This window comes from Labeo rohita, chromosome 7, assembly GCF_022985175.1.
Source record: "Labeo rohita strain BAU-BD-2019 chromosome 7, IGBB_LRoh.1.0, whole genome shotgun sequence".
Taxonomy (NCBI): domain Eukaryota; kingdom Metazoa; phylum Chordata; class Actinopteri; order Cypriniformes; family Cyprinidae; genus Labeo; species Labeo rohita.
The window spans coordinates 23,264,692-23,292,182 of record NC_066875.1 but is presented as its reverse complement, the minus strand read 5'-3'; the positions used below and the strand labels follow the sequence as shown (position 1 = coordinate 23,292,182).

Here is a 27,491-nt window from a genome sequence, read left to right as displayed (position 1 = left end):
ACCGTAATGTTATGAAGCTATGAGATACTTATTGTGCAAAAATATCAATTTTATTCAACAGTTTCTTCTCTTCTGTGTCAGTCTTGGCCACGTATTTACAACAGTATTAGATGCACAAATGGTATTTTCGTAGCTTTATTAAATTACGGTTAAACCACTGATGTCACATGGACTATTTTGTCACTGTTCATGGTAGATTTCTTGGCCTTGAGTGTGGTAAGACCCTTGCTGTCTATGCAGGGTCACAAAGCTCTCATATTTTATCAAAAATGTCTTAATATGTGTCTTTTGAAAATGAATGAAGGTCTTACGGCTTTGGAATGACATGAGGGTAAGTAATTAATAACAGAATTTTCATTTTTCAGTGAACTAACCACTTAATTAGGGGTTCACATAGCGCTGAAACCCTATTGTAATGGTTAAAATGGCTAAGGTTCAGCAATCGTGCAGACCAAACCCTAAGTCGTAGAGACTTGAAACTTGGAGGGATGGTAGTACTCACACCGCCGACAGGGTCACCAAGACTTACCCCAATCAGCCTGACGGGGGCGCTACAGCGTTCAAAAGTACAAAATCGCTCGTAACACCTAAACCGCCAGTTGCAGGCTCAAGTGTCTTATGTCGGTGGAATCCTTGACTCACGTTGGACAAATCACATGCCTCAGATTCGATCGTCTGGGGAAATTTTCGGGTGTTTTGGAATTTTAGAAAAACCTACTAACAAACTAGTCCTAGGTTTTTCACCTGATCGGAACCAAACCAGTGCAGAGAGATTTTCTGGAGAGTAAATATCATTAATTATCAATCGTCGCAAAGGGACGGCAAAACGTTCAAAAGGGGCAGGGCCACTTTTAGTGAAATGACTATAACTCCTGAACAGAATGAGATACTGTCACCAAACACAGAACACTTATGTAAGAGCTCTATCTGAGGTCACAGGACAAAAATCGCAGAGCTTCGCTACTTGGTGATGCTATAAGGGAAAAAAAAACATAAAAATGGTTGTACCATTTGTCTTATCAACATAAAAATCGCTGTGCACGGTCTTGGTCCAAAGTGCTACAAGTGTCTATAAGGACATTTGCGTATCTCAAAAAAAAACATGGGCACCATTAGCGATGAAGTTTAAGCACCTGTTAGACAAGGTTAATGGAGGCCAGTCAGAACTAAACTCGGGCCTGGGCCTGTTTGACTCACGACCCCAAAGGCCTGTGAGAAATTTGAAAGAAATTGGTAACTGGGGGCGTTATCACATTTTTCAGGAGTGTAAACAATTATACATTGCTTGTTTTTGTGCACATGCACATTCATATCATACAATAGAACTCCTCATTCCAGACGACTTTGCTTCTAGAAGCACTGCTGTCAATCAAACTGTTTGTTAAAAAAAAAAAACTAATTTTGCAAACTATTCCTAGGGTTCTCGCTCAATCTGGAAAAAAAAAAACACTGCAGTACAATTCTCTGGACTCTCTAGGTCAATAATTATCCAAAAAAATGTTGAAATTTACCCTTTGGGAAGGGTCGTTTAGAAAAGGGGCCTGTCCAAATTTACCCAAAGTCCTATAAAGCCTAAAGCCCCTTTAATCACTGCTTGCAGATATATTATTTGTGGAAACCATGATACATGTATACATGTATTTCAGGATTCTTTGATGAATAGAAAGTTTAAAAAAAAATTAAATATAAATCTTTTTAAAAAATTATCAAATGTAATTACTGTCACTTTTGTTCATTTGAATGTGTCCTTGCTGAATAAAAGTATTTCTTTAAAAGGAAAAAAAAACCTACTCACCCCAACTTTTAAACGGTAGTGTAATTTGATTAAGTCAACTCTAAAGTCTACTCTGTTAATTCTACATTACATAAATTTTATATTTAAATCAATTCTATAAGTCTATGGTCAACTTCACACAGGGCCTCTGAGCAGCATGACTCAAAACAAAACATGTCTAAATTCTGAATAAATTATACACATAAATACTAGAACACTGCTATAATTAGTGAATCTTTTTACTGTGCAGGACATGCATGGTTTTGGACTCTGGGGAACACTTCCATTATAATTACTGAAGCTGTCTACACTCTCTTATTTACACTCTCTACACTTTGTTGATTATAATGTTGATAATAATTACTTTCTTGCAATGTATATTTGCTGTTACTCAATCTACATGGTGAGCAGTGCAACATACAAATCTAAAATCTTTCCTAACTGTCAATGCCTTTCGCTTTGGTTCTGCACAAGCTTGTTTTTCCATCAGTGATGTTTCTGTAGCCCTCATTATCGTGTGCTGCAACAAAAAGATTGAAAATGCATTCATGGATCAGATTGCTTATGCAAACTCACTCATTAGGACTGTTTGTTGTTTCAGATAAACTATAAACTAACTGAAACAAATTCTGTGCTTGGTTGCAGTGCTCACTCGCTGTAAAATGTGATGTACTGTAAATAAAAAATGTTTACACAGTGGTATTAGATCCAAATGGAATGATTACTTAATCATGAATGTAATTGTAATTCAATTATTTATTTGATCATTTGCAAATCCAAGAATGTTTTTGAATAATCATGTGAAATCGAATCACAGATAAGAGAGTGGTTTAGAGGCTGACGTGCAGTTTCTAATCCAAGGCTGCTGAAAGCGATACGAGCGTGCACGTCTTTATTGTAGAATCCTGTGTATTAGAGAGGTTTGTTTCAACAACAGCACACTGGCTTTGCTGCCCCTCTTGATGTGCTACAGGCTTAACATGCGTGACATTTGCAGGTTTCGTGTCAGGCATGTTGAGCTCCTGATTAGAGGGAGGGCACTCTCGATTCAGTTGTGTCTTCCCCTCATTGCTATTCTGCACACAAATTTTCCAAGGTGCAGAGATCCGCACCGAGAGAAAAAGAGTTGTGAAGCATGAAGCGCTCTTGAAAAATGTTCGTTTTGACAACTGGATTTTGTCTAAATTAGCAGCTATTTTCCCGTTTCAGTAGGATATGAGCTGGATTCTCCTCAGCAGGGGCTTATTCTGCTTGTTCTGATATTTTTTTTTTTGTTGTGCAGTACACTTTTGTGCTGGAGTATTATTCTGAGAATGTCAGACTGCAGGAGGTCAGAGAGAAATAGAGCTCCATCTATTGTTGTAAAGATGTCAGCACACTTTGTCCTCTCTGCACTGGAGTATTATTACTGAGTCAAGCGTCAAAGCGCTGTTATCGCACATAGGCAAGGGGAAGGCTTTGTTCGTAGGCTTTTATGTTGCTACGCTTCAGGAGATTTGTACTATTACTTTTCTAAGCAATCAGACTTGTTATTTCCATTTGCAAGACAATAAAATGGCTGAAATATCCCATAAATTTAGATGAAAGATGAACCTGAGCAGTGAAGAGGCTGTAAATCTGGGTAGTTGGATGTTGGTGAAATAGGGTGGCAGGGAGGCAAGACTACTATTCCCATCATGCATTGTGCGTGTGTTATTACAGCTTATTAAACACTGCTTAGTTTTTTGCCCTGCTGTTGTATTTGTCAGCAAGATGTGGTTGTTGAGTGTCACTGTCAGACTGGTTTATTTGTTTGATTTTTAAATATACCGTTCACTGGCTCAAATACCTATATTTATTCATTTACTAATTTACTAATTTATTAAGTTACTGTGAGATGAATAATTGGTCTATATGGACCAATTGCACTACCGTTCAAAAGTTTGGGGTCAATAAGATTTGTATTTATTTATCTGCTTAGTCTACTTTATCTACTTATTTATTTATTTAGTCAGAAATTGATACTTTTATTCAGCAGGAACACATTGAACCTATTTGATCAAAAATACAGAAAAAAAATGTAATTTTGTGAAATATTATTGCAATTTAAAATAACATGATCCTTCAGAAATCATTCTAATATGCTTATTTAATGTTGGAAACATTAATATTAATATTTTTTGGGACATGTGATGTTTTTTTCAGGATTCTTTAATAAATAAAAAGTTAAAAAGAACAGTGTTTGTTCAAAATAGAAATTTTGTGTTACAATATACACTACTATTCAAGAGTGTAGGGTCAGTACTTTTTTTTTCTTCTTCTTCTTTCTTTTTTTTCTATTTTGAATGAATGCTTTTTCCTTTTTTAATTTATCAAATAATCAAAGAAAAAAGTACCATAGGTTCCAAAAAAACATTAAAAAGCTTTGGAATGGCAGTGTATATATGTATGTATGTGTGTGTGTGTATGTGTGAGTGTGTGTGTGTATATTATATATATATATATATATATATATAATTATTTTCCACAAGTTGATATGATTCTTTAGGGTCTTAATGAAAAGTCTATAATATATTTTGGTTAAAAATTCTCAATGGTTTTGTAAAACAACACCCTTTTTACCTTGTCAAAATGAGCCCTGCAAAAATCATCTCATTCTAAGGGGTTGTTCCTTTAAATGCAAATGAGCTCTGCTCGCCCGCCCCTCTCTTCTCTCTGTGGAGTGATGAGCTGCTCTGAGAGATTGTTTACTTTAGCCGCATTTAGTGCATTTATCCGCTAAACTTGCTAATTAGCACATTATTAGGAAAGGCGATCGCAAAGATTCGTAAAAAACCCTTATACTCATTTCTGCTGTAAGTGAAGCTGGATCACAAATGATTTGCGCGAACATAGATGGATATATGTAGATCGGGAGGCGCATTCCCTTCACAAACAAACATAATCCACTGCATCTTCAGCAGCTCAGATGTCGGGAGTAAATGACGACCACTATGTTCATTATTACATCCAGCAACAAAACACCTCAATCACTCAATCTGAGATATTCTTGTCTAATTTACATCCCTGCTCCGGCATCGAAACAATGGAGGTCGGACTGTTACAGCTGATCTGAGGTAAAACGCTCATGTCAATCAACTATCATGGGAGTGGCCTCTGTCGGTGTGACGCCACACTGAGAATGGCTCGTTTTGAAAAAGGGGATATTATTTTTACAGATTAATTACATACACTGCCAACATGTAAAAGTATAATGTAAATGTATATATGTAAAAGTGTAAAAGTGAAGTTTGCATCCAATGAGCCCTTTAACACCAAGTTGATCTTGAGACTAATAAATGTACTGCAAGTTGTAGCAGATCAGCTAAATGATAAATTAATAATTAGTGATGCTTAGAAAGAGAGCAGCTTTCTTGAGGTCAGGAGGAGGTGTTGTGAAATTGTTATGAAAATGTTTAAATAATGGCTGAATTGCTTAGATCTCTTTGTCTTAATTAATGGCACGAAGACCTTGTGAAAAATATCACAGCGGTGTTGGACCAACATAAAACTGCTAGGTAAACTGGCTTGTCTGGCTCATGCTGATTTATCTGTGGCACACACTGTGTTGTGCCAGGTATGAGGAGATATTAATATTCACAGTAATAGGTGATCCCCATGTGATACGGTTTTATCTGGTGATATCTCACTCAACATTGCCATGCCATAAAAAGCACACCACTCAACAAAACATAGTCTTTAATCCATTCCAGTCACACAAAAGCTTACATATACCCTGTCATGTCTGTTTTGTTGACCTTTTCTCCAGTGAAAAATGGCTCACATAATGTCTTTACACACATAATGGACAGGCATTCTAGTAGCTAATGAGTGCGATTTTTATTTTTCCAGGCGTACCGCTTCCTTGCCGTCAATAAGAAGCTCGGTTTGAGTGGGAGGCCAGACAGGCCTGTTGGCTGCATTGGCACTTGCAAGGTAAACAATGTTCTGTGCTCTCATGACAAACCTTTTCTCATTTACTTCAGCTCCTGCTCATTACAGATGTTTGTGGTGAAACCTCATGATAAAAAGAAGCTCAGAGTAACACAGTTGTTATGATAATAAATATTAGACCAGCTATTTTCACTATATTCTAAGCCATACATTGGCTATGTGTGAGGAACAGATTTCAGTCGGTATTGACTGATAATCTTCTTTTAGAAATCTGTTCTCTTCAGTGAACTACGTAAATAGATAATATGGTTTACGTTTCTAACCGGATGATTTATTCATGTATATGACTGATTTGTTGACAAATGATCTGGTTGCAGCAGTTCTTGTGTTAATATCTTGCTAACTGGGAAGATTAATGAAACAATATTTAAATCTGTGGTTGTTTTGCTTTCACAAATCCATCATTTTTGATGGCTTTTGAAGACTTGGCAAAATAGCACTCAACTGAAACTCATGAAGTACTTTTATGGGTCTTTTATGAAGTTGTTGTTGTTGTTTAATCATTTTTGGAGCTTTACAGCCGTGGTCATAATGACTTGTTCTTCAAAGTATGGGATTAAAAATAGATAATACTTCAAAACATTTAATTTTTTTATTCCACGAAAGAAAATCAAATGGATTTGTAACAGCGTGCAAGTAAATAATGGCAGAATTTTCTTTTTTGGTGAACTACCCCTTTAACTAGACGCAAATATGAACTATAGATGATTGATTATAAGACTATTGTTCTTTTCCCAAACCTGCTGAGCCTCACTGCCTACGTTGTTTTCAAGCACAATGACATTTGGGGAGGATAAAAATAGGAACTCCAGAGTAATTATCCTCTGTATTTGATGGAGAATTGATTATGTTTAGTATGACAGTGGTGGGATGTATGCAGCTTCTCACAGAAATACAAAGAGAGTTAGAGGGGTGTTCATACGTCTGTCTGTGCAGAATGGGTGGTATGTTCCATATGCGGTCTGAGGTATATGTCTAGATCTACCAGTCATCCATAAAGTCACAGGTAACACCATAGGTCATTTCTCTCCCCCTCAGATTTATCGAATCCTTGGAAAGACTGTGGTCTGCTATCCAATTGTCTTCGATCTTAGCGACTTCTACTTGTCCCAGGATGTCATGCTTTTGATAGATGACATTAAGGTGAGTTGGACGATATCACACCTCACTGGTTCCTCAGACGATGTGAGAAGAGGACTCACTTTATGTTCCATACTTTGTCTATCTTTCTATATAAAGAAAGAATCAAATTTAGGGCAGAAAATAGGCAATGGACAGAAACATTCCCTATAAATCATCTGTGCCAGCCCTTAGAGTTACAGAGTGTTTCTCCTGCTGACTGCACTGTATTATCGTGTTTGTGTTTACATGTGTTTTGCAGAATGCTTTGCAGTTTATTAAGCAGTACTGGAAGATGCCAGGCCGGCCTCTCTTCCTCGTTCTTATCCGGGAGGACAACATAAAGTAAGAGTCTCTCTCAACAGACAAATTCTGGTTTTGCTTATGAGAGGTATAGTAATAACATCTCTCGCCTCATAGGGGAAGCCGCTTCAACCCCATCTTGGACATGTTGGCATCTTTTAAGAAGGGAAACATTGGAGGGGTCAAAGTTCACGTGGACAGACTTCAGGTTTGGTTCTCTTCAAAAGCAATTATTTTATATGAAAGTCATTTTGACTTCCAAAGCCAGCCTTTTCCGAGATGAGAAAGTATTCAAATATTATTAAAGGTGCACTAAGCGTTTTTTGCCAAACGATGTTGATATTTGAAAGCATTATAGCCCAACAGGACCTCGCCCCTATTTTGATATCTCCCCACCCCACACGAAACAAGCTAAAGTGACACACAGGCTTATTCAAACAAAAGCTAGATTGTATGAAACAATGCAAAATCAATGTTATTTACCTATGAAAAAGAAACAACATAACCTCAGCGTCTGATTCGAGCCCTTCCTGCTCCTTGAGTTCTCTCCACTGCTGGAAAATTGCTCTGATATTTACTCTTGCCTGATTGTAAGCCGTCTTTTTTTATCTTCCAGTTCTCTCTATCTATACTCGATCTGCTAATATCCGTCCTGTGCCCTCAAATTGAGCGCTCTCTTCTCGCTGTCATTACAAGACACACCCCTGCTGATTGGCTACAAGTGTGTTTTGGGACCCAGTCCGACACTGCGATTTAAAATTTTTTTTCAAAAATTGCTTAGTGCGCCTTTAATAGTTTTCTGACTGAATGGTTTCATGCTGTTGAATAATATTAGATGATGGAAATCTGAGAAATCACAAAGCATAGTTTTGTTATTATTTAAATAATTAATAAAAATAATCAGTTACTCATATTACCCCCTTTTGTCTTGATTCTGGGGTTGGTAAGAAACACTCACTTTTTTTGACAATTGTGTACAATATATTTAACCATTCATTTACAGTGAAGTTACTTCAGAATGTCTACAGGTAGAATGTGGAAATGTTGAGCTATACTGTCATACAAAAGTTTGGAATCAGTAAGGTTTTTAATGTTTTTAAAAAGTCTTTTTTGCTCATCAACGCTGTGCTTATAGAAAAGATTTCTATTTTGAATAAGTGCTGTTTTTTTACTTTTTATTCATGAAAAAATCCTGAAAAACGTATCACAGGTTCCATTCAAAAAATATTCAGCTGCACATTGCAAATTGCAGTAATATTTCATAATATTAAGTCAAGGATGGTGGTTCTATGTTTTGGTTGTTGATTGCAAGTTTGCATTCAGACCAGATTGCAAATTAAATCATTGGAGAATTCTGGCATACATCACCAGAGAGAAATGTAATTTCACTGCGATACTGAGTTATAAGGTTTTTATTAAAAATTACAAGGTTAATTTTTTTTTTACCATTTGACAGTATTTAACATTTGATTAGAGTGTTCTTGATGGCATTTAGAAACTATATAGGATGACTTGACATTTCATCCCGACTTTAAATGTAATTGGGTGATGCAGCAGGACATTGATTAAGATCATATCTGAATGGCTGGAAAGAAATAAAATATTTTTGGGGGTCCTAGTCGAAGTCCAGACTTCTAGACTTTGATAGAGATAAGACCTTGACAGAGTGTCTGCATAAACTATTTTTTATCATTATATTACATATCCACTGTGTCTCTACTAGGTTCCCTTTATTGAAATATTTCATTTTATATAACCATAGAGAGCATAGTAGAGAATATCACAACAGGGGCAAATACTCGTTTACGGTACTGTAGTTGCTCAGTGTGTTGATTAACAGTTATTTAAGACATATTACATGTATCACTGCATGTCTTGTTTGAACGCTTGTCCGTTCCCTTTGGTGTAATGTAACATTCTTTATGGAAACTCTATAGACCCTGATATCAGGCGCTGTGGTGGAACAATTGGATTTCCTTCGTGTCAATGAAGCTGAGTAAGAATTAACCTCCATTTACACCATTTATTTTCCTCTCCACCTTTATGCTCAATATGGTTCACTTATTGAGGCAATAGAAAGAAATTGCCCTCATGCTTTCTAATGCATGCCTCAGATTTATCCCTCATGTTCTATTGGCACAATACCTTGCTTTATATTCATCTGTAGAATACCAGAGTTTAAGAGCTTTGAGGAGCTGGAATTGCCCAAGCACTCGAAAGTGAAGCGTCAAACCAGTACGCCGAACGCCTCTGACCTGGAGCAGCAGCCCGAGATCAACATCGAGGAATGGTCCTATAAATCCACATTCGAGATTCTACAGAAATTCAATGTGAGTCTAACTTGCCTCCCCATGTGCGATTATGAGTTTAATATAGGTGCTTGTATATAACTATATTCTATGTTCTGTTATCAGGACTGTGACTGTCTGGCCAGTCAAGCTCAGCTGGCCAGTATTCTCCTCAAAAAAGAAGGCCCTGAGTTCTTCAATAGAAACGGTATGTGGTTTCTCTTGATTTTTTTTCCTGGTATTTTGATGATTAAATGTGTAAGGCTGAAGTATTTCAGCAATATTAAAATGGTGAGCTTTTTAAAGCGCCACAGGACAAGTCTTACCGCATGGCTGCTTTTAAAGCTCATCTGAATGAAATGTCCACAGCTGTAATCCATTTAGTGCCTTCATGGCTAAGCAAGTGGGTTGGCAATGCTGGCTCACACCCTTGTCACGGTCATAATTCCCGTAGTTACAGTTTATCTCGTAGCTCAAGACGGTTCACACTCTTAAACGGACCTATTGAACAAGCGTAGAGTGATTAAATATATGCTTATATGTGATTTTGTGTTGCAAGCTGGAGCTACCACATGTCTTTGGACCTAAATGCTTCAAGGATGATGTCTAACATTGTACACCAAGGCTGAAAATATGTGTGTTTTTTATCACCTCCTTTATGTTTAGAGAATCTTAAAGATGACTTGGAAAGAATCTACAGAAGAGCTGGCAGCAGGAAGCTTTGGTAAGACTTTCCACTTTTTTTTTTAACACAACTCCTCAGAAGCATTTACAGTTGCACTTACATTTGAAGTCAAAAGTTTACATACACCCTAAGGAATCTGCAAAATAGTAATTATTTGACCAAAATAAGAGGGATCGTACAATATGCATGTTATTTTTTATTTAGTACTGACCTGAATAAGATATTTCACATAAAAGACATTTACATATTGTCCACAAGAAAATAAAAATAACTGAATTTATAAAAATGACCCTGTTCAAAATACACTTGATTCTTAATACTGTGTTGTTACCTGAATGATACACAGCTGTTTTTTTTTTTGTTTGTTTTGTTTTGTTTTGTTTAGTGATAGTTGTTCATGAGTCCCTTGTTTGTCCTGGACAGTTAAACTGCCCGCTGCTCTTCAGAAAAATCCTTCAGCTCACACAAATTCTTCGGGGTTTTTTTTTTTTTTTTTATTTTTTGTGTATTTGAACACTTTACGACAATGACTGTATGATTCTGAGATCCATCTTTTCACACTGAGGACAACTGAGGGACTCACATGCAACTATTACAGAAGGTTCAAACACTCACTGATGCTTCAGAAGCAAAAAAGATGCATTAAGAGCAAGGGGTGAAAACTTTTGAACAGAATGAAGAAGCTACAAAAGTTACTTACATGTTTCCCAGAAGACAAAATAACTTAAATTTACCCTGATCTTCAAATTCAAAAAGTTCTTAATGCTCTTAATGCTCTCAGTGTGAAAAGATGAATCTCAAAATCATACAGGGTTCTAATACACAAAAAAGCTGATAAACCAGATAATTTGTGAGAATAGAGAGCAGTTTAACTGTTCAGGACAAACAAGGGACTCATGAACAAAAAAAAAACAGCTGTGGATCATTCAAGTAACAACACAGTATTAAGAATCAAGTGTATGTAAACTTTTGAATGGGGTTATTTTTGTAAATTCAACTATTATTTTTTCTTGTGGACTACATGTAAACATCTTTTATGTGAAATATCTTATTCAGGTCAGTACTAAATAAAAAATAACATTTTGTACAGAATGATCCTTCTTATTTTGGTATTAACGTTATTTTGTTATTTGTTGGGTAAAAATTAGCAACTCTTGATATATTTATGGCTGTTCTTGTTTTTACCTGTTCTTTGTATATGTGTCATGTCACACACAACTGAACACATTATGCGCATATATATTTTTAAACTCGCAAACCTCATGTAGGCTGGCGGTGCGTAGTGCTGCGGCCGTTATCCAGAAGTTTGCCGGTTCTATAGCTCCACATATAACCACTATGTTGGTCCATGGCAAGCAGGTAATTGGCCAGTGAGGTGTATGACCTCTGCATGTGTGGTGTAACTGTTGACTCTGTGCCGACGGATGTGTTAACTCATGAGCACGCAGCACTCATCCTTTGTTGTTGTTTTTCTTTACATCCGCTCACTCAAGCTGTTATGATCATGCACAGAGAACCCATGCAGCTCATTACTTGTTTGTCTTTTCCCTTTATAATTATTTTGCGCATATGGTAATTTTTTTTTTTTGTGGAGGTGAGCTATTTTATATCCTTCATAACATGAATTGATGTCTCATAGCTGAGGTTACCACTGTAACAGTGTCTCATTTGCAATTTGTTTGTGAGCTAAACCCCATTATGTCTGTGACAGTATAACCTGTCCATAACACCTATTTATATTAATTCCTCAAAGGAATCCATCAGCTAAACCTGAAATTGGTGAACATTAAAATAGCACAAAGTCATGGATTCAATTTCCAATGAAGACACTTACTTATAAAACCGTAATGCACTGTACATTTGGATAAAAGCGCTTGCCGAATAAATTAATAAATTAATGGACATGTAAATTACAAAAGCGTAGGAAGTATAACTTTGTATTATTAAAGCGCAGTCCAGGAGCGACAACAGCAGGGTCTCAATGCCCAGTGCCACTTTGTCACTTTGAGATGCTGAGCTCTCCTGATCGTTTTTATCCCAGAGGGCCCAGCTTGAAATATTAATGAGGATTTAAGTGCTACAGAGGGTCAAAATCTTGGAATATGTAACAACATCTCATTTATTCAAATGAGCATCTTGCTGCATTACAATTAGATTTAAAAAATCTAAAGTTCAAAAAAGTTTGGTGGGGTTCACAAAGTTCTTGTAATAAGACATTTTGGTGATACAGTATATGTGAAATTAATTACTTTTCACCTCCAGCTGCATAATTTGTCATTGCTTATGAGGCAGCAAGTCTTATACAGTAGTGTTCAAAATTTTAGGGTTGGTAAGGTGTTTTAATCTTCTTAAAAGAAGTATTTTATTTTATTTGATCAAAAAATACAGTAACAACAGTAATACTGTTACAATTAGTTTAATATATTTTAAATTGTAATTCATTCGTGTGATGGCAAAGCTGAATTTTCAGCAGGCATTCGGTGTCACTTATTAGAACATATTAGAAATCATTCTAATATGTTCAAGAAATATTTTTTACTATGTTGCAAACAGCTGTGATGCTTTATATTTTTGTGGAAAGCATTCTTTGTTGAATAGAAAGTTCAAAAGAACTTTTTTGTGACATTATAAATATCTTTTCTGTCACAAATGATCCCTTTAATGCATCCTTGCTGAATAAGAGTGTCAATACATTTTTTTTTTAAATCTTACTGACCCCAAACATTTGAACAGTAGTGTATATATTTTAGGAATAAGCTATGTTTTGTAATAGGCTATATTCCAGTCCAATTTATGTTTGGCTTCACTGAATGAGTGAGAATATTTCTGTTGTACTGTGTTGTGTTCACCAGGTCCATTGTGCGCCTTGCTGCCAGTCTCTTAACTAAACTAGTGGACAGCCTTGCACCGAGCATTACTAGTGTTTTAGTGCATGGCAAGCAGGTAAGTGGAAAAACAGGAACAGGGGCCTGAATAATTGATATGAACAACTTGAAACTTGAACAAGTCAAAAACAAGATTTTCAATCTGGGATTTCCCACAAACTTTTTAATGTTCACTGACTATACATAGGTTCAAATTAGCCTTAAATTCACATCAAGTCTTGATGGACTCCTCTTCCTATTGTGCAACATGATAATATCTAGTTGCATCAGTCATCACTGCCAGAGCTAACCTGCTGACCTTTCATTTGATGCTTAACTACTTCTGCAGCAAAATCGCTTTTACCCAGACCTCCTGCAACCATCCCATTGTTCGTGCATAACATTTAACATCATTGTACATTTACCTTTTATTTGCTTTGTGTTGAGACGAACATTATGTGTGGTGTGGAGTGTTTGTTTAATGAACTGCCGTAGTTTCACAACATAGGTCTGTTTAGCCCCTGGTGGTTGTGAAATGATTCATCAGAGTAGCGCGCTGGTAGTGAATCTGCATATAAATTGCATCCTAGGGGCCTAATGTTGTGGGTAAGATAAATGGGTACGTTTTGGTTTGAAAATGGGTCATTCTTTGCATACAAGAGCAGTCTGAGCTGACCTGCATGTAGAATTGAGTCTTAGCCTTATTTAATTTAAAGAAGCTGAGCCCTTCTGTCTGCTCCCTGCTTAATGTGTATTTGGGTAAATTGCCATAGTAGAGCAATATTGATTGCTGAGAACTGCAAGGAGATACAACAACAGATCAGGCAAAGCAAACCACCGCATACTTAAACCACACTTAAAAATATATGCATTTCAGTACCATGGATAAACCAAGTGGCATCTGCTAACAAATCATACTAGACATTTTACTAGACGTAATGTTGCTTTTCTGGGCCGTTTTCCACTAACATTTGACAACCACAAAGTACCCAAATATACTACCAGTCAAAAGTTTTTGATTTTTAAAGTTTTTTAAAGAAGTCTCTGCTGCTCACCTAGCCTGGATTTATTTGATCCAAAGTACAGCAAAAACAGTACAATTTTGTAATGTATTTACTATTTAAAATGACTATTTGAACATATTTTAAAATGTCATTTATTCCTGTGATTTCGAAGCTGAAATTTTAGCATCCTTACTCCGGTCACATGATCCTTCGGAAATCATTCTAATCTTTTGATTTGCTGCTCAACACACATTTATTATTATTATTGAAATAATGTTGAAAACAGCTGAGTAGATTTTTTTCAGGTTTCTTTGACAAATAGAAAGCATTTATCTGAAATAGAAGTCTTTTGTAACATTATAAATGTGTTTATTGTCACTTTTGATCAATTTAAAACATCCTTGCTAAATAAAAGAAATTAATTTTTTGTCATTTCTTCCCCCACAAAAAAAAAAAAAAAAAAATTACCTGACTCCGAACTTTTGAATGTATAGTTTATAATGTTACAAAAGTTTTTTTTTTTATTTCAGATAAATGCTGATTTTCGGATCTTTCTGTTCATCAAAGAAACCTGGATAAATGTACTCAACTTTTTTAAAATAATACTACTAATAATAGTAATAAATGTTTTTTAAACAGCTTTAAAATCACAGAAATAAATTAAATTTTAAAATATATTCAAAAAGAAACCGGTTATTTTAAATAGTAAAAATATTTCAAAAATTCACTGTTTTTACTGTATTTTGGATCAAATAAATGCAGGCGTACATTTAAAAAATACTAAAAATCATACTTTTTAAAAACGTTTGACTAGTAGTGTAGCTTTTAAAAGATTTTATCTTTTAAAGCCAAAAAACATTAATTTCTGCTATCTTTCTTGAAAACTGTAAATGACATTTGATTTCGATGTCTAATACAGTGTTATCCATATAGAGATGCCCAAACCAGGGCCTGTAGTACAAAGCTGGCCCCTAAAGACCCTTAATTTAACTTGTCATGCCATCGTAAGAAAGGGATAAAGCATGCAATTAAAAAATTAATTAGAAACACATGTTTCTAATTTAGTTTTGGTTTAACATTTTTATTATTATTATTATTACTATTATTATTATTATTATATATTTAAATATATATTATTTGTATTATTATATTTTACAGTGAAATTAAGAAAATACAAGTGAATTTGACAAATAAATAACATTTTATTAAAAGAATAGTTGGATATAAAGCAACCATTTTTAAGTTTGATATTTGCCCTTCGTAGTAAAAAGTTTGGGCAATTTTGATGTATAGCAGTATGCCCAAATGCTTTGGGCCACTGTAATAACGTAATTTTTATTTAGCTCTGCAATGTTTAATAGAACATCTTATATAGACTTATTACCAGTCTCATTAATATCGTGGGAGCTTTTCTAGAAAAGAATGTACTGGAGTGATTTATAAAACACGGTCTCATGGCAATTCCTAACTATTTTATGCTTTGGCGAATTAGTCATTCGTACACTTTCGTACGACTTGACTTACCCCGTCTGGTGGTTAAATTTAGCAGTGGACCTTCATGCCACATTCTTTCTAAAAAGTTACATTTCCCCATGAGATCAGGTCGGATTTCTACATTTTAAAATGAGTAATCCTGGTTTGAGTCATTGCAGTACATTAAATTCCATTCAAAGAAAAAGAAACAATCAAAAATGCATCTATGAGAAGCCATCCATCATGATACAGACTGACGGCAGTTCTGTTTTACCAGGTGACTCTCGGCCTGTTTGGGCACGAGGAGATCGTGATCTCTAATCCCCTGTCTCCAGGGGTCATTAAAGACATCATATACAGCAAGTGCAGCCCACACGGCGAGCGAGAGGCCGTACTGCAGCAGGAGCTCGTCATCCACATCGGCTGGATCATCTCTAACAACCCAGAGCTGTTCAGTGGCATGCTGAAGATCCGTGTGGGGTATGCCATCACCTCTCCTCTGAGATAATTTAATAACATTATCAATAACATGATCTATTGCCCAGATAAATTCTGTTGATTATTTACATAAATTACCTTACACAAACTTTATTTATCATGTCTGTTTTTCAATTAGATGGATTGTTCAAGCCATGAAGCATGAGTTGAAGATTCGTGCTGGGGACATGCCACCTCAGGACATCTACCAGATGTCCCCTAGTGATGTCAAACAGCTCCTGCTGGATGTCCTCCAACCTCAGCAGACTGGCAGGTGCAGGATGCCCACCATCTGTGTGTTGCTGTAGATTCCTGCCAAGACTGAATTATTTGCTCTGTCCAAACTCAACAGCAGTATACAGTTTATCATCATTTTAGTAATCCTGGGTTTAATTGGGCAGCTGAGGTTAATTATCAAAAAAATATTGTCTTCTAATATGTAGTTTGTAATGGTTTATTATTGTTTAACATTGTCGAGCTACAGTTCGAAAAAATTTGGGGTCAGATTTTCTTAAAGGATTAGTTCACTTCCAGAACAAAAATTTACAGATAATGTACTCACCCCCTTGTCATCCAGGATGTTCATGTCTTTCTTGAAAGGAAATCATTTCAGGATTTCTCTCCATGTAATGAACTTCTATGGTGCCCCCAAATTTGAACTTCCAAAAGGTCTCTAAACAATCCCAGCCAAGGAAGAAGTGTCTTATCTAGCAAAACGATCGTTTGTTTGTTTGTTTTTTTTATTACAATTTATATACTGGACGAGAAATCCTGAAATGTTTTCCTCAGAAAACATAATTTCTTTACGACTGAAAAAAGAAAGACATGAACATCTTGGATGACAAGAGGGTGAGTACATTATCTGTAAATTTTTGTTCTGGAAGTGAACTAATCCTTTAATTCATTTTAAAATATATTAAAATTGAGAAGTTATTTTAAATGTTAATAATATTTCACCATGTTACAGTTTTTTACTGTATTTTTGATTAAATAAATGCATTCTTGTTGAGCATAAAATGCTTATTTAAACATTAAAAAATCTTACTGACCCCAAATTTTGAAAAGAAAAATCACTTTTTTCCCTAAAAAATCCTGCCGCAGAGCTAACATTCAAGGATTTCTTCACTGCAACAGTTCTGAGGATTAATTTTAATCTTCCATACATCCATAGATCATGGCTCAATAGACGTCAGATCGATGGCTCCCTCAACCGCACGCCTCTCGGCTTCTATGACCGTGTTTGGCAAATCCTGGAGAGAACCCGTAATGGCATTGTGGTTGGAGGAAAACATCTCCCTCAGGTAACTCTTCTAAATAATTCAAACATTTTTAGAAAATATTAAGCATAGTATTGTTGAGGACCCATAGGTTTGGATAAATAATTGCATCATTAAAGGATCATAGTAAATGTGTTCAGAATATCTGCATTTTGAGATAACACCCTCAATCTTTCATTCTTTTGCAGCAACCTACTCTGTCAGATATGACCATGTATGAAATGAATTTTTCTCTGTTGGTGGAAGACACACTGAAGAACATTGTTTTGCCTGAGTACAGGCAGATCATTGTGGAGGTGAGGCACAATTTTTCCCTGCCACACCCTTAAAGGAGTAGTTCACTTCCAGAATAGAAAGTTCCTGATAATTACTCACCCCCATGTCATCCAAGATGTTCATGTCTTTCTTTAGTCGAACAGAAATTAAGGTTTTTGATGGAAACATTCCAGGATTTTTCTCCATATAGTGGACTTCAGTGGTGGCCAATGGGTTGAAGGTCCAAATTGCAGTTTAAATGCAGCTTCAAAGGGCTCTACATGATCCTAGCCAGGGACTAAGGGTCTTATCTAGTGAAACGATCTGTCATTTTCTAAAAAAAAAAAAAAAAAATTACATTTATATTAGGGCTGCCCTCGACTAATATTTGTTCTGTTCGACTAGTACTCATTCATTTTAAACATTAGTTGCATGTTTATTAATAGTCATTTAGTCTAATATTATACTATTAGTCGCATGTTTATTAATAAACCATATAAATCATAATAATGATGCGCACGGGCAGATATAATAATTACGAATGTGTCGGAAAAACAGCAAGGAGACTGCATTAACATTTTAATTTATTGATAAACTAGTGCATTCTTTGCTTTCGACTTAAGAGATAAAGTCGGCAACACTCTGCAGTAGTTATGTGCCTGTATGCATTTTTCACACTGATTACATAATGAAAATTGGATCATTTGAAAGTAGACATGTCACTCTCTATAGATATATTTTTCATGTCCGCAAGGCAAGTATACACAGAGTTTCGGGTGACGCGCTCAAGTTCTGAGAGGACCGAGACGGCAGAAAGCACATCCTGTTTGCCTTAATTATTTTTCAAAAGTGCAACGTTTTGTTGTTACCGTGAGTGCACACAAATAAACAGAGTTTTTACAGATTCGAAAGATGTATTACTTTTATCTGTATAATCAAAAATGATGGAATATTTTAAGTAACCACACCGGCGCCTCTATCTTTCATGCAGTGAATGCACTACTGTTCAGCTTCCACACTCCGCACAGACACTACAATAGTGCACCTTTTTCTACGTTAACATTAGGTTGAGCTGCCATGTAAAGTTGCTACTACGTACATCTTTCAGATGAAAAGCCATATTTGAGGTCGAGTAATGATAGGTGAACGTTTGGATGTCCTGCCTGATGTACTGTTAAAGATGTGTCCATCACGGACTGCATGACTTTGCACTTCCTGTGGAATAATAAAATTTTGGTCAACCAAGCCTCTTTTCGTCAACTAACGGTTTGTCGACTATGAGGGGGCAGCCCTAATTTATATACTTTTGCACTAGCTTGACTTCACGCATTACATAATCACACACGCGTGACGTAAGCGGAAGTACTAAGTGAACGTGCAAAGAAAGTCAAACGTTTTTTACGAAAAAAGTAAAACAACATTGTCAGACAGTTTTAAAGTTGGAGGAGAAAATGAGACTTCCTACACTTTTTTTCGCCCTACCCTACCTTTTTGAACTGGAGTCCACCGACGAAGAACTAATCGGTAAGCTAGTGCAAGACGAACATTTGTGGTTAAAAAGTATAAAAATGTGTAATTTTTTTAGGAAAATTACCGATTGTTTTGGTAGATAAGACCCTTATTTCTTGGCTGGGATTGTGTAGAGCCCTTTGAAGCTGCATTGAAACTACAATTTGGACCCCCCACCACTGAAGTCCACTATATGGAGAAAAATTCTGGAATGTTTTTTTCACAAAAAACTTAATTTCTTTTCGACTCAAGAAGACATTAACATCTTGGATGACACAGGGATGAATAAATTACAGAGGCACGTAATATGTAATCTGACAATTCATTTACCTGCTGTTTGACCCTGTGTTTGTGTCTTTGATGACCTGAATGCAGCTGTTGATGGTGGTGTCAATTGTGCTGGAACGAAACCCAGAGCTGGAGTTTCAGGAGGCTGTGGATTTGGACCGGTTGGTTAAGGATGCCTTTGCTGACTTTCAGAAAGACAGCAGCAGACTGGATGGATCTGAGAAACAGGTGAAGGCGGATTTAATATGTGAAAACTTTTTAGTTTAATTAATGTGATCAAATGTTTGGATTAATCTAATATTCAAAAGTTTAGGGTATATAACATTTCTAAATGTTTTAAAAACACTTATGGCTGCATTTATTTGATCGAAAATCTGTTAAAACAGTAATATTGTGAAATATTATTTCAGTTTTTAAAACTGTTATCTGTTTTAAAATCTATTTTAACGTGTGATGGCAAAGCTGAATTTTCAGCAGCCATTACTCCAGTCTTCAGTATCACATGATGTAACATAAATGCTACTGTATACTGTAGTAAAACAAACAATATACTGACTAAATACGCTTTTTATGTCTATACACTGCTTTTCATCTTCCTCAATTATGCAATATCTTTGAATAATCTTCATTTGGTGGCTTTTCTAAATAAATAATCATATGCGCAATTAATTAATCAGCGTATCATGTAATTACAAGATTAAGAGCCCTAATATTTTATCTGTTTTAAAGCATAGCAGCCAGTATGATTTTGAATAGCACATCTGCTTGAATGAGCATTTTGTGGTGATGTTACTAAGCTAAATATAAAATCCCCAGGATAACATGGAGGCCTTCTACAACACACCAGCCCTGGGGAAACGAAGCACGTCCAGTTACCTGACCAAGGCGGTAATGATCCAGCTGCTTCAGGGAGAGGTGAAGCCCAGTAAAGATGACCCGTGTTCTGTCAGCTAATGCTCCACACACTCCTGTCAGCATTAGTTAGACTGCCATACAAGCCCGGTCATGCTAACATAGGATTGTCTAGAATATATTATATAGTATATAAATAAAAAAACATATTCTTTCAGGACCTTGACGGAACGACTTTGCCTACACTTGCATCTATTAAAAAACCCCGTTTACCTCTCACAGCTTATAAAGCTTAAGAACCATTAAACTTGGCTATGTGTAGAGAACCACACGCCTCATTTTAAACTATTAATTTAAGGTCAAAATCCCCTAACATCATACAGGAAGGTACTGAACTAACCGCATGTGATTATTTTAGGATGTGGGTCAAATAGAATGATATGATGAGTGTTGTTGGTTGTGAACATAAGTGTGAAGCTAGCGGCACGTTTTTATTTTGAAATCAGATAAAATTTATCTTAAGTTTATGTAGTTTTTCATTTTGAAGCTATTGTCAGTTTACTTCAGAGCTTATGGCTACTAGTTAATGTATCATGTGTCACTTGCCTTTGTGTGTGTTTGAATTGTTTGAATGTTTTCACCATGTTCTTAACCAGTATTTTCAGTCCATTATTACTGAAGATAAAAAATATATGTTGAAAAATAAACTATCCATATTTTAATTCAAATTTCTACCCTTTTCTCTGTCAGCTGCATTGAAAACACCAAACCTTTGACAGAAACATAAAAGATGCTTGTGTCGCATAAATAGCTATTAGGGTACAACCCAGAGGAAAAGCTCGGCAGAAATCGTGTTTATCCGAGTGAGTGGGTGTTTAGACCAAGATCCTTATTTATCACGCCGACCACTGCCATCAGCCTCCGCTTAGTGTATGTCAGAGCGATCAGAGGTTTCAGCGGTTCTCCTGAGGAATGAGTCCAAACTCACAATATATTGAACACAGAGATCAGACTGAGAGACTGAAGAATCTGTATCTGCCCCTGAGGCTAAATAGAAGCTATGAATGGATGGAAACAAGATTTCACACTGGCATTTAACGGCTGAACAAAGCTAAATTAAAAGATATTAAGCCAAAATCTTATCAAATGCATATGTGGGTGGCTTGTTTTTGCTGATTTGGGCAGTCCATTTATTAAAATGGCTCAATCTATAAGAAGATTGGCACTTTTGCAGAATGTAATGCACTACCTTTATTCTGAATGCATTTTCTTTCTGATGTGTTATTAATCAATGCACCATTACACCCAGTGGTACAGTACCTATCCAAATGAATGTACACTTCAGCATGGCCATATTATAAATCAAGCTAACCACTTGAGAAAAGCAATAAAACTCTTTTAAAACCCTCATAAAATTTAACAGGCCCCTTAAAGTCACTGTGTGTGTGGTCTGACCGGTCTGTCTTCACTTTGTCTCTTCTTTGTCCACACGAGGGTCACCTTTCAGTAGAAGACATGAGTGAAAAGGAGAACAGTCGATAAATGCTCTTAAAGGATTAGTTCACTTTCAGAATAAAATTGAATAAATTTCCTGATAATTTACTTACCTCCATGTCATCCAAGATGTTCACGTCTTTCTTTCTTCAGTCGAAGAGAAATGTAGTTTTTGGTGGAAAACATTCCAGGATTTTCCTCCATATAGTGAACTTCAATGGGGATCAGTGGGTTGAAGGTCCAGTTTGTCAAAAAAAAAAAAAAAAAGTATACTTTTTAACCACAAATGCTCATTCTGCACTAGCTTGACTTCACGCATTACATAGACACAATGGAAAGGTCACGCATGATGGAGGCGAAAGTACCAACCCAGTGTTTACAAAGAGAACGTGCAAACACCCTTTACAAAAAAGGTAATATGACCTCAGACAGTTTTGATGTTGGAGGAGAAACTGAGATGAGGTGTGGTTAAAAAAAGTATATTATTATTATTATTATTTATTTTTAGTTTTTTTAATAAATTAACCAATCGTTTTGCTAGATAAGACCCTTATTCCTTGTCTGGGATCATGTAAATCCCTTTGTACCCATTGATCCCCACTGAAGTCCACTATATGGAGAAAAATGCTGGAGTGTTTTCCTCAAAAACCTTGATATCTTTTTGACTTTGTGAATGACTACTGTACATGTAATGAATCCTCATTATCAACAAAGATTCTGTGCCTCCTCTTTAATGTTAGCAAAAAATCAATTTTGCATTTGCTGTGGAAATCACTTCTACTGCAATTACACAGCTATGCAATTTAAGTGCCGCCCAATCTGAGTCCTGCTGGACTCTCAAACCTATCTCAGATGCGTTTCTATCCTCGGGAGATGGTCTTTATATGGATTTATACCATTCCCCATTCTTTCTGGCTGTTACCTATTTAGATTTCAGAAAGCTCTGACAAAATGAATTTCAGAGAACTTGAAGCAGAAAACAATGTTTTTTCAAAGAATCTGACCTCCTTTATTGTTAATCTCAAACCATATCAGTCTTCAAAAAAAAATCTTACTCACCGTCTTCTGAGAAATATAGCTGAGGTCAAAGGTTTCCATACACCTTGCAGAATCTGCAAAATGTTAATTATTTTACCAAAATAAGAAGGATCATACAAAATGCATGGTATTATTTATTTAGTACTGACCTAAATAAGGTATTTCACATAAAATATGTTTACATATAGTCCATAAGAGAAAAATAATAGTTGAATTTATAAAAATGAACCCGTTCAATAGTTTACATACATTTGATTCTTAATACATTGTTGTTACCTGAATGATCCACGGCTGTGTATGTTTGTTTAGAGATTCCTTGTTTGTCCTGAACAGTAAAACTGTCTGCAGTTCTTCAGAAAAGTCCTTCAGGTCCCACAAATTCTGTTTGTTTGTTTTTTTTAGTATTTCTGTGTATTTGAACCCTTTCTAACAGTGACTGTAGGATTTTGAGATCCATCTTTTCACACTGAGTACAACTGAGGGTCTCATATGCAACTATTACAGAAGGCCCAATGCTCACTGATGCTTCAGAAGTAAAACACGATGCATTAAGAGCCGGGGAGTGAAAACTTTTTGAATTTGATTAGTGTAAATTTAACTAATTTTGTCTTCCGGGAAACATGAAAGTATCTTCTGTAGCTTCAGAAGGGCAGTACTAAATGAAAAAAGTAGCAAAATAAGAAAAATGTACACATCCTCATTCAAAAGTTTACACCCCCGGCTCTTGATGCATCATTTTTCCTTCTGGAGCATCAGTGAGCGTTTGAACCTTCTGTAATAGTTGCATATGAGTCTCTCAGTTGTCCTCAGTGTGAAAAGATTAGTTTCAAAATCATACAGTCATTGTTGGAAAGGGTTCAAATACACAAAAATGCTGAAAACAGTATTAAGAATTTGAATAAGTGATAAGTGTATGTAAACTTTTGAACAGGGTCATTTTTATAAATTCAACTATTATTTTCTGTTGTGGACTAAATGTCTTTTATGTGAAATATCTTATTCAGGTCTGTACTAAATAAAAAATAACATGCATTTTGTATGATCCCTCTTATTTTTGTAAATAATTCACATTTTGCAGATTCTGCAAGGTCTATGTAAACTTTTGACCTCAACTGTATATATAAACCATTTGCTGTTCTTTCTGGCTGTTATCTATTTAGATTTCAGAGACCTCTGACAAAATCAAGTCCCAAAAACTGGAAGCAGGAAACAACTTTTTTTTTTTTTTTTTTTTTTTTTTTTTTTCAAAAGAATCTGACATCCTTCATTATTAATCTCAAACCAAAAAAGTGTAAAAAGTCTTACTCATTCTCTTCTGAGAAATACGTGTGATCTGAATGGAAACAGGAACAACAGAAACTTATTGCTCAGCTGATGTTGCTGTACTTGTGACAGCAGCTCAGCTGCTTTCAAACTAGTGTTTTCTCTTTCTAGTAACCAGGTACTTTTCCAACATTATTGCACACATGGCTTACAGATACGCAAGCTGTTGTACTGTCATTAGCTAACAAAAATGGCAATATAGCCTTCTCATTTCCTAAAAACAGCTGACACAAAAAGGGCTACATGATGGGTGATATGAATGCATAAACTGTGCATTTTACATTCAGTAAGGCAGCATCTTAAATTTATAATACATCAAAGGTAAAATAATGATTGATAAAGAAAAAAGCATGTTTAATGCATCTTAACATTAACCATATGATCATGTGTTGTTTAGACATTACTTTCATTTATGCAGTGTGGTTCAAAGTGATAATGTACAGTAATAAGAGCATAAAGACATTACAGTGGTGATCAGATGCAATTAAGGATGCATTAAAGTATAAAACTAATCAAAAACTGTCTAAAAAGTGCATATTTAGCTAGCTGAAATTCATCCAAATGCATTTTTAAAAGGTGCTTCTGTCATTGTCCAGTTACTACTGCATATTTTGATATGATGTGATACCTTAGTCCAAGGTGTTAGGCTTTACTAGTGAGCTGCTCAAAGGTATGGAATGGTCCCTCTGTGAATGTTGTGAGCCTTTAGTTATCCCAGGCTCCACTGGCTGTTTGCGTTTACGTAAACTCTTTGAGGAAAAAGCATAGAGGAATGGATTCACACAACTGTTGATGAATGTAAAACTTCCAGCAACGTCACTGACGACAGCTAGAGCTGGCTCTGATCCTAAAAATTTAGCACAAATTTCCTCTAATTTTATTATTTGGCGTGGAGCCCAAAAAATGAAGAAAACTATGACAATCCGTGTGACCAGTTTGGTCGATCTGTGTCTGTGCCTCAACGTTCCCTGTGTGGCCGTTTTGTATAAGCAATAATATGAAGTCAACATGACTGTGAAAGGAATAAAAATTCCAAGCAGCGACTCCAGTAGAGCAACAATTAGTTTTATGTTTGAATTCAGGTTTCTTTCACACTCCATTTTGGATTTACCTGAAAGCATCTCTTGTGTTAGTACACCAGGAAAAGAGAAGAGCAGTGCCAGAGCCCAGCCAATGATCAGCAGCGCGTTCTCTCTTCTCTTGCTTATCCTTGACCACAACTGTGGATGTCGAATCCGTAAACAACGATACACGCTCAGCATAGTTACTGTTATCACACTTGAGTACATGCTCCAGTAGACGAGTATTTTGAAAAACGTACAGGTTGCTTGGTCAATGCTCTGTAGTTGACTGTAGATCCATACAGGCAGGGTTATCAAACACAAGATGTCCGCAGCTGCCAGATTCAGCATCAGATGAACGGTGAAATTGTCCTTTTTGAAATGCCGGACTATGAAAATAATAACTGCAATATTACCAGGAACTCCAACCATGAAGCAGAGACCCATCAGGCCACTGGTGACCAGGTTAATTGGATCCAAGGTGGTGGAGTTTAAACTGGAGTCGCTGTGGTTCTGCATAGCACAGACAAACTAGTGTCGTGGTAAGGCAACTTCTTCAGAGATCACCACTTTCATATCAACACACTTACTTGTAACTTATTTCATCATTTCCTGATAATACACACCCACAACACTTCTCATGATTTTTTTTCTTTCATAATCTCTTGTGATGTTTCTATGTAATGTCTCTATCAATGCAAAACATTTATTGTAAACAGATATTTTTAAGGCAGTAAATAAAATATTAGTGTGGTTATGAATTTGATCCACTTAAACTGCCTCTTCAAGCTTTACTTAACACACACTGCTTGGACATACACCAAGTCTCAGGCTAGCTGTTTAAGACATTTATAAGATTTATATTTTTCATTTTTTCAAAGAGTTATACATTGAGATAAAATGAAGATGACCCAGGCGAAAAAGTGCACTAATGTATCACTAATTTTGTACTTAACCCTGTTGAAAAGACCAGCATATGCTGTTTAGTTATGTTTTGAAGCATGGCAGCTGGTTTGAGCTGGTTTAAACTGGTCCTTAATTGATCATGAGCTGGTTTATCTGATCCTAAGCAGGAGCTAGTTGCTTAGGACCAGCACATGTTTAAACCAGCTTATTGCCACACCCCTGTGGACTGTTTGTGTTGGTTTCTCTCCTGTGCCCATATATGGTTTTTCCTGTTCCTGTGCTTGTTAAGTCATTATTAGTTAATCACCTTCTTCTGTCCTTGTATCATTAGCACCCCTATATAAGTTGTATTCAGTTCAGTGTTGTTTGTCTGATCTTAAGGTTAAGTTGGTGTGTGTTTCCCTGCTGTTCCTCTCTGGATTTACCTTTTGTGGATTTTATTTTAAGGCTTGTTGTTATATTTTGTTTTCGCTCAAAGCATACCTAACCAGCATATGCTGTTTTTTTCAACAGGGAATATACTTAAAATGATTCTTTAGTATTTCTTATAATAATTAAATAACACTTAAATAATATTTAAGTGTACTCAAATGTGCTAGTTTGGGATACCATTAATACAAACTAAAACGTGCTGTTAACATACTGTCTCTGTATTAAAATGTGTTTAGGTAAAACTTGTACACTTGAACCCACTAGTGTATGAAAGATGGGTTCAGGTGCACTACAAGTGCTAACTTAATGCTTTTTCTTTGTACTGTGTGAAAATCCAAAAGTGCGTAATGTACTGTGTACTTGTTTTTCACCTGGGGAGTCTTCATAGGTTGCCTGCTGGACATGTTACCTTTCTAATCATAGAAATCCCTTAGAATTACATTACAGGAGTGTCATATAGTCATATCTAGAGACCAGAATATCAACAAGAAACAGAATCAGTCTAAAACACCCTATAACCCACGTAAAGTCAATTAGAATTGCCAGCATGTTTGAACTCTGGATTTGTGTGCTGTTGTCATAACTCATGTCATAAATATTTAATCAATTAGAAAAAATGTAAACCCTGACCTCACTATAGAATATACCTTATTGTCAGTAGATTAGAGAAATCAGATGGCAGACGCGTGGATAGTTGCCAGATGGTCTGATGTTTTTTGCACAATACAGTGGTTTTAAGACATGATGACAAAGTTCTTGCAAAACATTCTTAGGAACTCTATTTGGGTAGCAACTTGGGTGGATTCCAAATTAGCAGTACACATTGATGTGTGAGCAGTCTCAGCCACACAAGGCAATAAACAATAAGTCACAAGATTTCCATTTCCTTGTAAGGTCCTTAGGAGTAATATTCTACTTATGCATATTTTCTGTTCCTGTTTTCTACATGTGAATAGAGGGTGTACTCGGACGTTCTGCCATATCGGCAATACTCAGATGTAAACAACAGCACCGATTGCATGGTGTACTAATGAATATGTTGATCTGCTGATTTCCCTGTTGAAAAAAACAGCATATGCTGGCAGGTAGGTTTTGAT

The 27,491-nt window shown here is 35.9% G+C and overlaps 2 protein-coding genes and 1 long non-coding RNA gene across 7 annotated transcripts in view; 1 reads left to right on the top strand and 2 right to left on the bottom strand.

The window, feature by feature from the left end:
* The window catches only part of phkb (phosphorylase kinase, beta), a 90,648-nt gene extending 69,786 nt beyond the window's left edge, over positions 1 to 20,862 (top strand). For 2 of the 3 annotated variants that reach the window (XM_051114578.1, XM_051114579.1), the window contains 15 exons: positions 5,645 to 5,728; positions 6,785 to 6,889; positions 7,128 to 7,210; positions 7,286 to 7,376; positions 9,106 to 9,164; positions 9,336 to 9,498; positions 9,583 to 9,664; positions 10,123 to 10,180; positions 11,410 to 11,500; positions 15,760 to 15,962; positions 16,099 to 16,233; positions 17,131 to 17,260; positions 17,425 to 17,532; positions 19,376 to 19,516; positions 20,105 to 20,862. In XM_051114578.1, the coding sequence (XP_050970535.1) occupies positions 5,645 to 5,728; positions 6,785 to 6,889; positions 7,128 to 7,210; positions 7,286 to 7,376; positions 9,106 to 9,164; positions 9,336 to 9,498; positions 9,583 to 9,664; positions 10,123 to 10,180; positions 11,410 to 11,500; positions 15,760 to 15,962; positions 16,099 to 16,233; positions 17,131 to 17,260; positions 17,425 to 17,532; positions 19,376 to 19,516; positions 20,105 to 20,242 (1,671 nt within the window). In that variant the 3' untranslated portion in view covers positions 20,243 to 20,862. Of the gene's footprint in view, positions 1 to 5,644; positions 5,729 to 6,784; positions 6,890 to 7,127; positions 7,211 to 7,285; positions 7,377 to 9,105; positions 9,165 to 9,335; positions 9,499 to 9,582; positions 9,665 to 10,122; positions 10,181 to 11,409; positions 11,501 to 12,993; positions 13,085 to 15,759; positions 15,963 to 16,098; positions 16,234 to 17,130; positions 17,261 to 17,424; positions 17,533 to 19,375; positions 19,517 to 20,104 lie in introns of all 3 variants that reach the window. The other variant, XM_051114577.1, reaches the window with a different exon arrangement.
* Positions 15,842 to 19,429, bottom strand: LOC127168059 (uncharacterized). Of its 2 annotated transcripts, none has more exons than XR_007828062.1 (3): positions 19,331 to 19,429; positions 16,064 to 16,271; positions 15,842 to 15,981 (listed from the first exon to the last, which is right to left on the bottom strand). It is a non-coding gene; the product is annotated as an uncharacterized LOC127168059 (long non-coding RNA). The 2 variants fall into 2 exon arrangements; XR_007828061.1 differs by having other exon boundaries at positions 15,887 to 15,981; positions 16,059 to 16,271.
* LOC127168058 (C-C chemokine receptor type 1-like) lies at positions 20,653 to 25,635 on the bottom strand. 2 transcript variants are annotated; one of them, XR_007828060.1, is made up of 3 exons: positions 24,624 to 25,635; positions 21,748 to 21,846; positions 20,653 to 21,640 (listed from the first exon to the last, which is right to left on the bottom strand). XR_007828060.1 is itself a non-coding variant. In XM_051114580.1 (2 exons), exons 1-2 carry the CDS (start codon positions 25,573 to 25,575, stop codon positions 24,734 to 24,736), a joined length of 480 nt encoding a protein of 159 aa, XP_050970537.1. In that variant the 5' UTR covers positions 25,576 to 25,635; the 3' UTR covers positions 24,605 to 24,733. The 2 variants fall into 2 exon arrangements, 1 of the variants encoding a protein (XP_050970537.1); XM_051114580.1 differs by lacking the exons at positions 20,653 to 21,640; positions 21,748 to 21,846 and having other exon boundaries at positions 24,605 to 24,744; positions 25,107 to 25,635.
* Positions 25,636 to 27,491: the final 1,856 nt, after the last annotated feature.

Coding starts and splice junctions, on each gene's coding strand:
- LOC127168058 (XM_051114580.1), bottom strand. CDS start 25,575: ATGCAGAACCACAGCGACTCCAGTTTAAACTCCACCACCTTGGATCCA.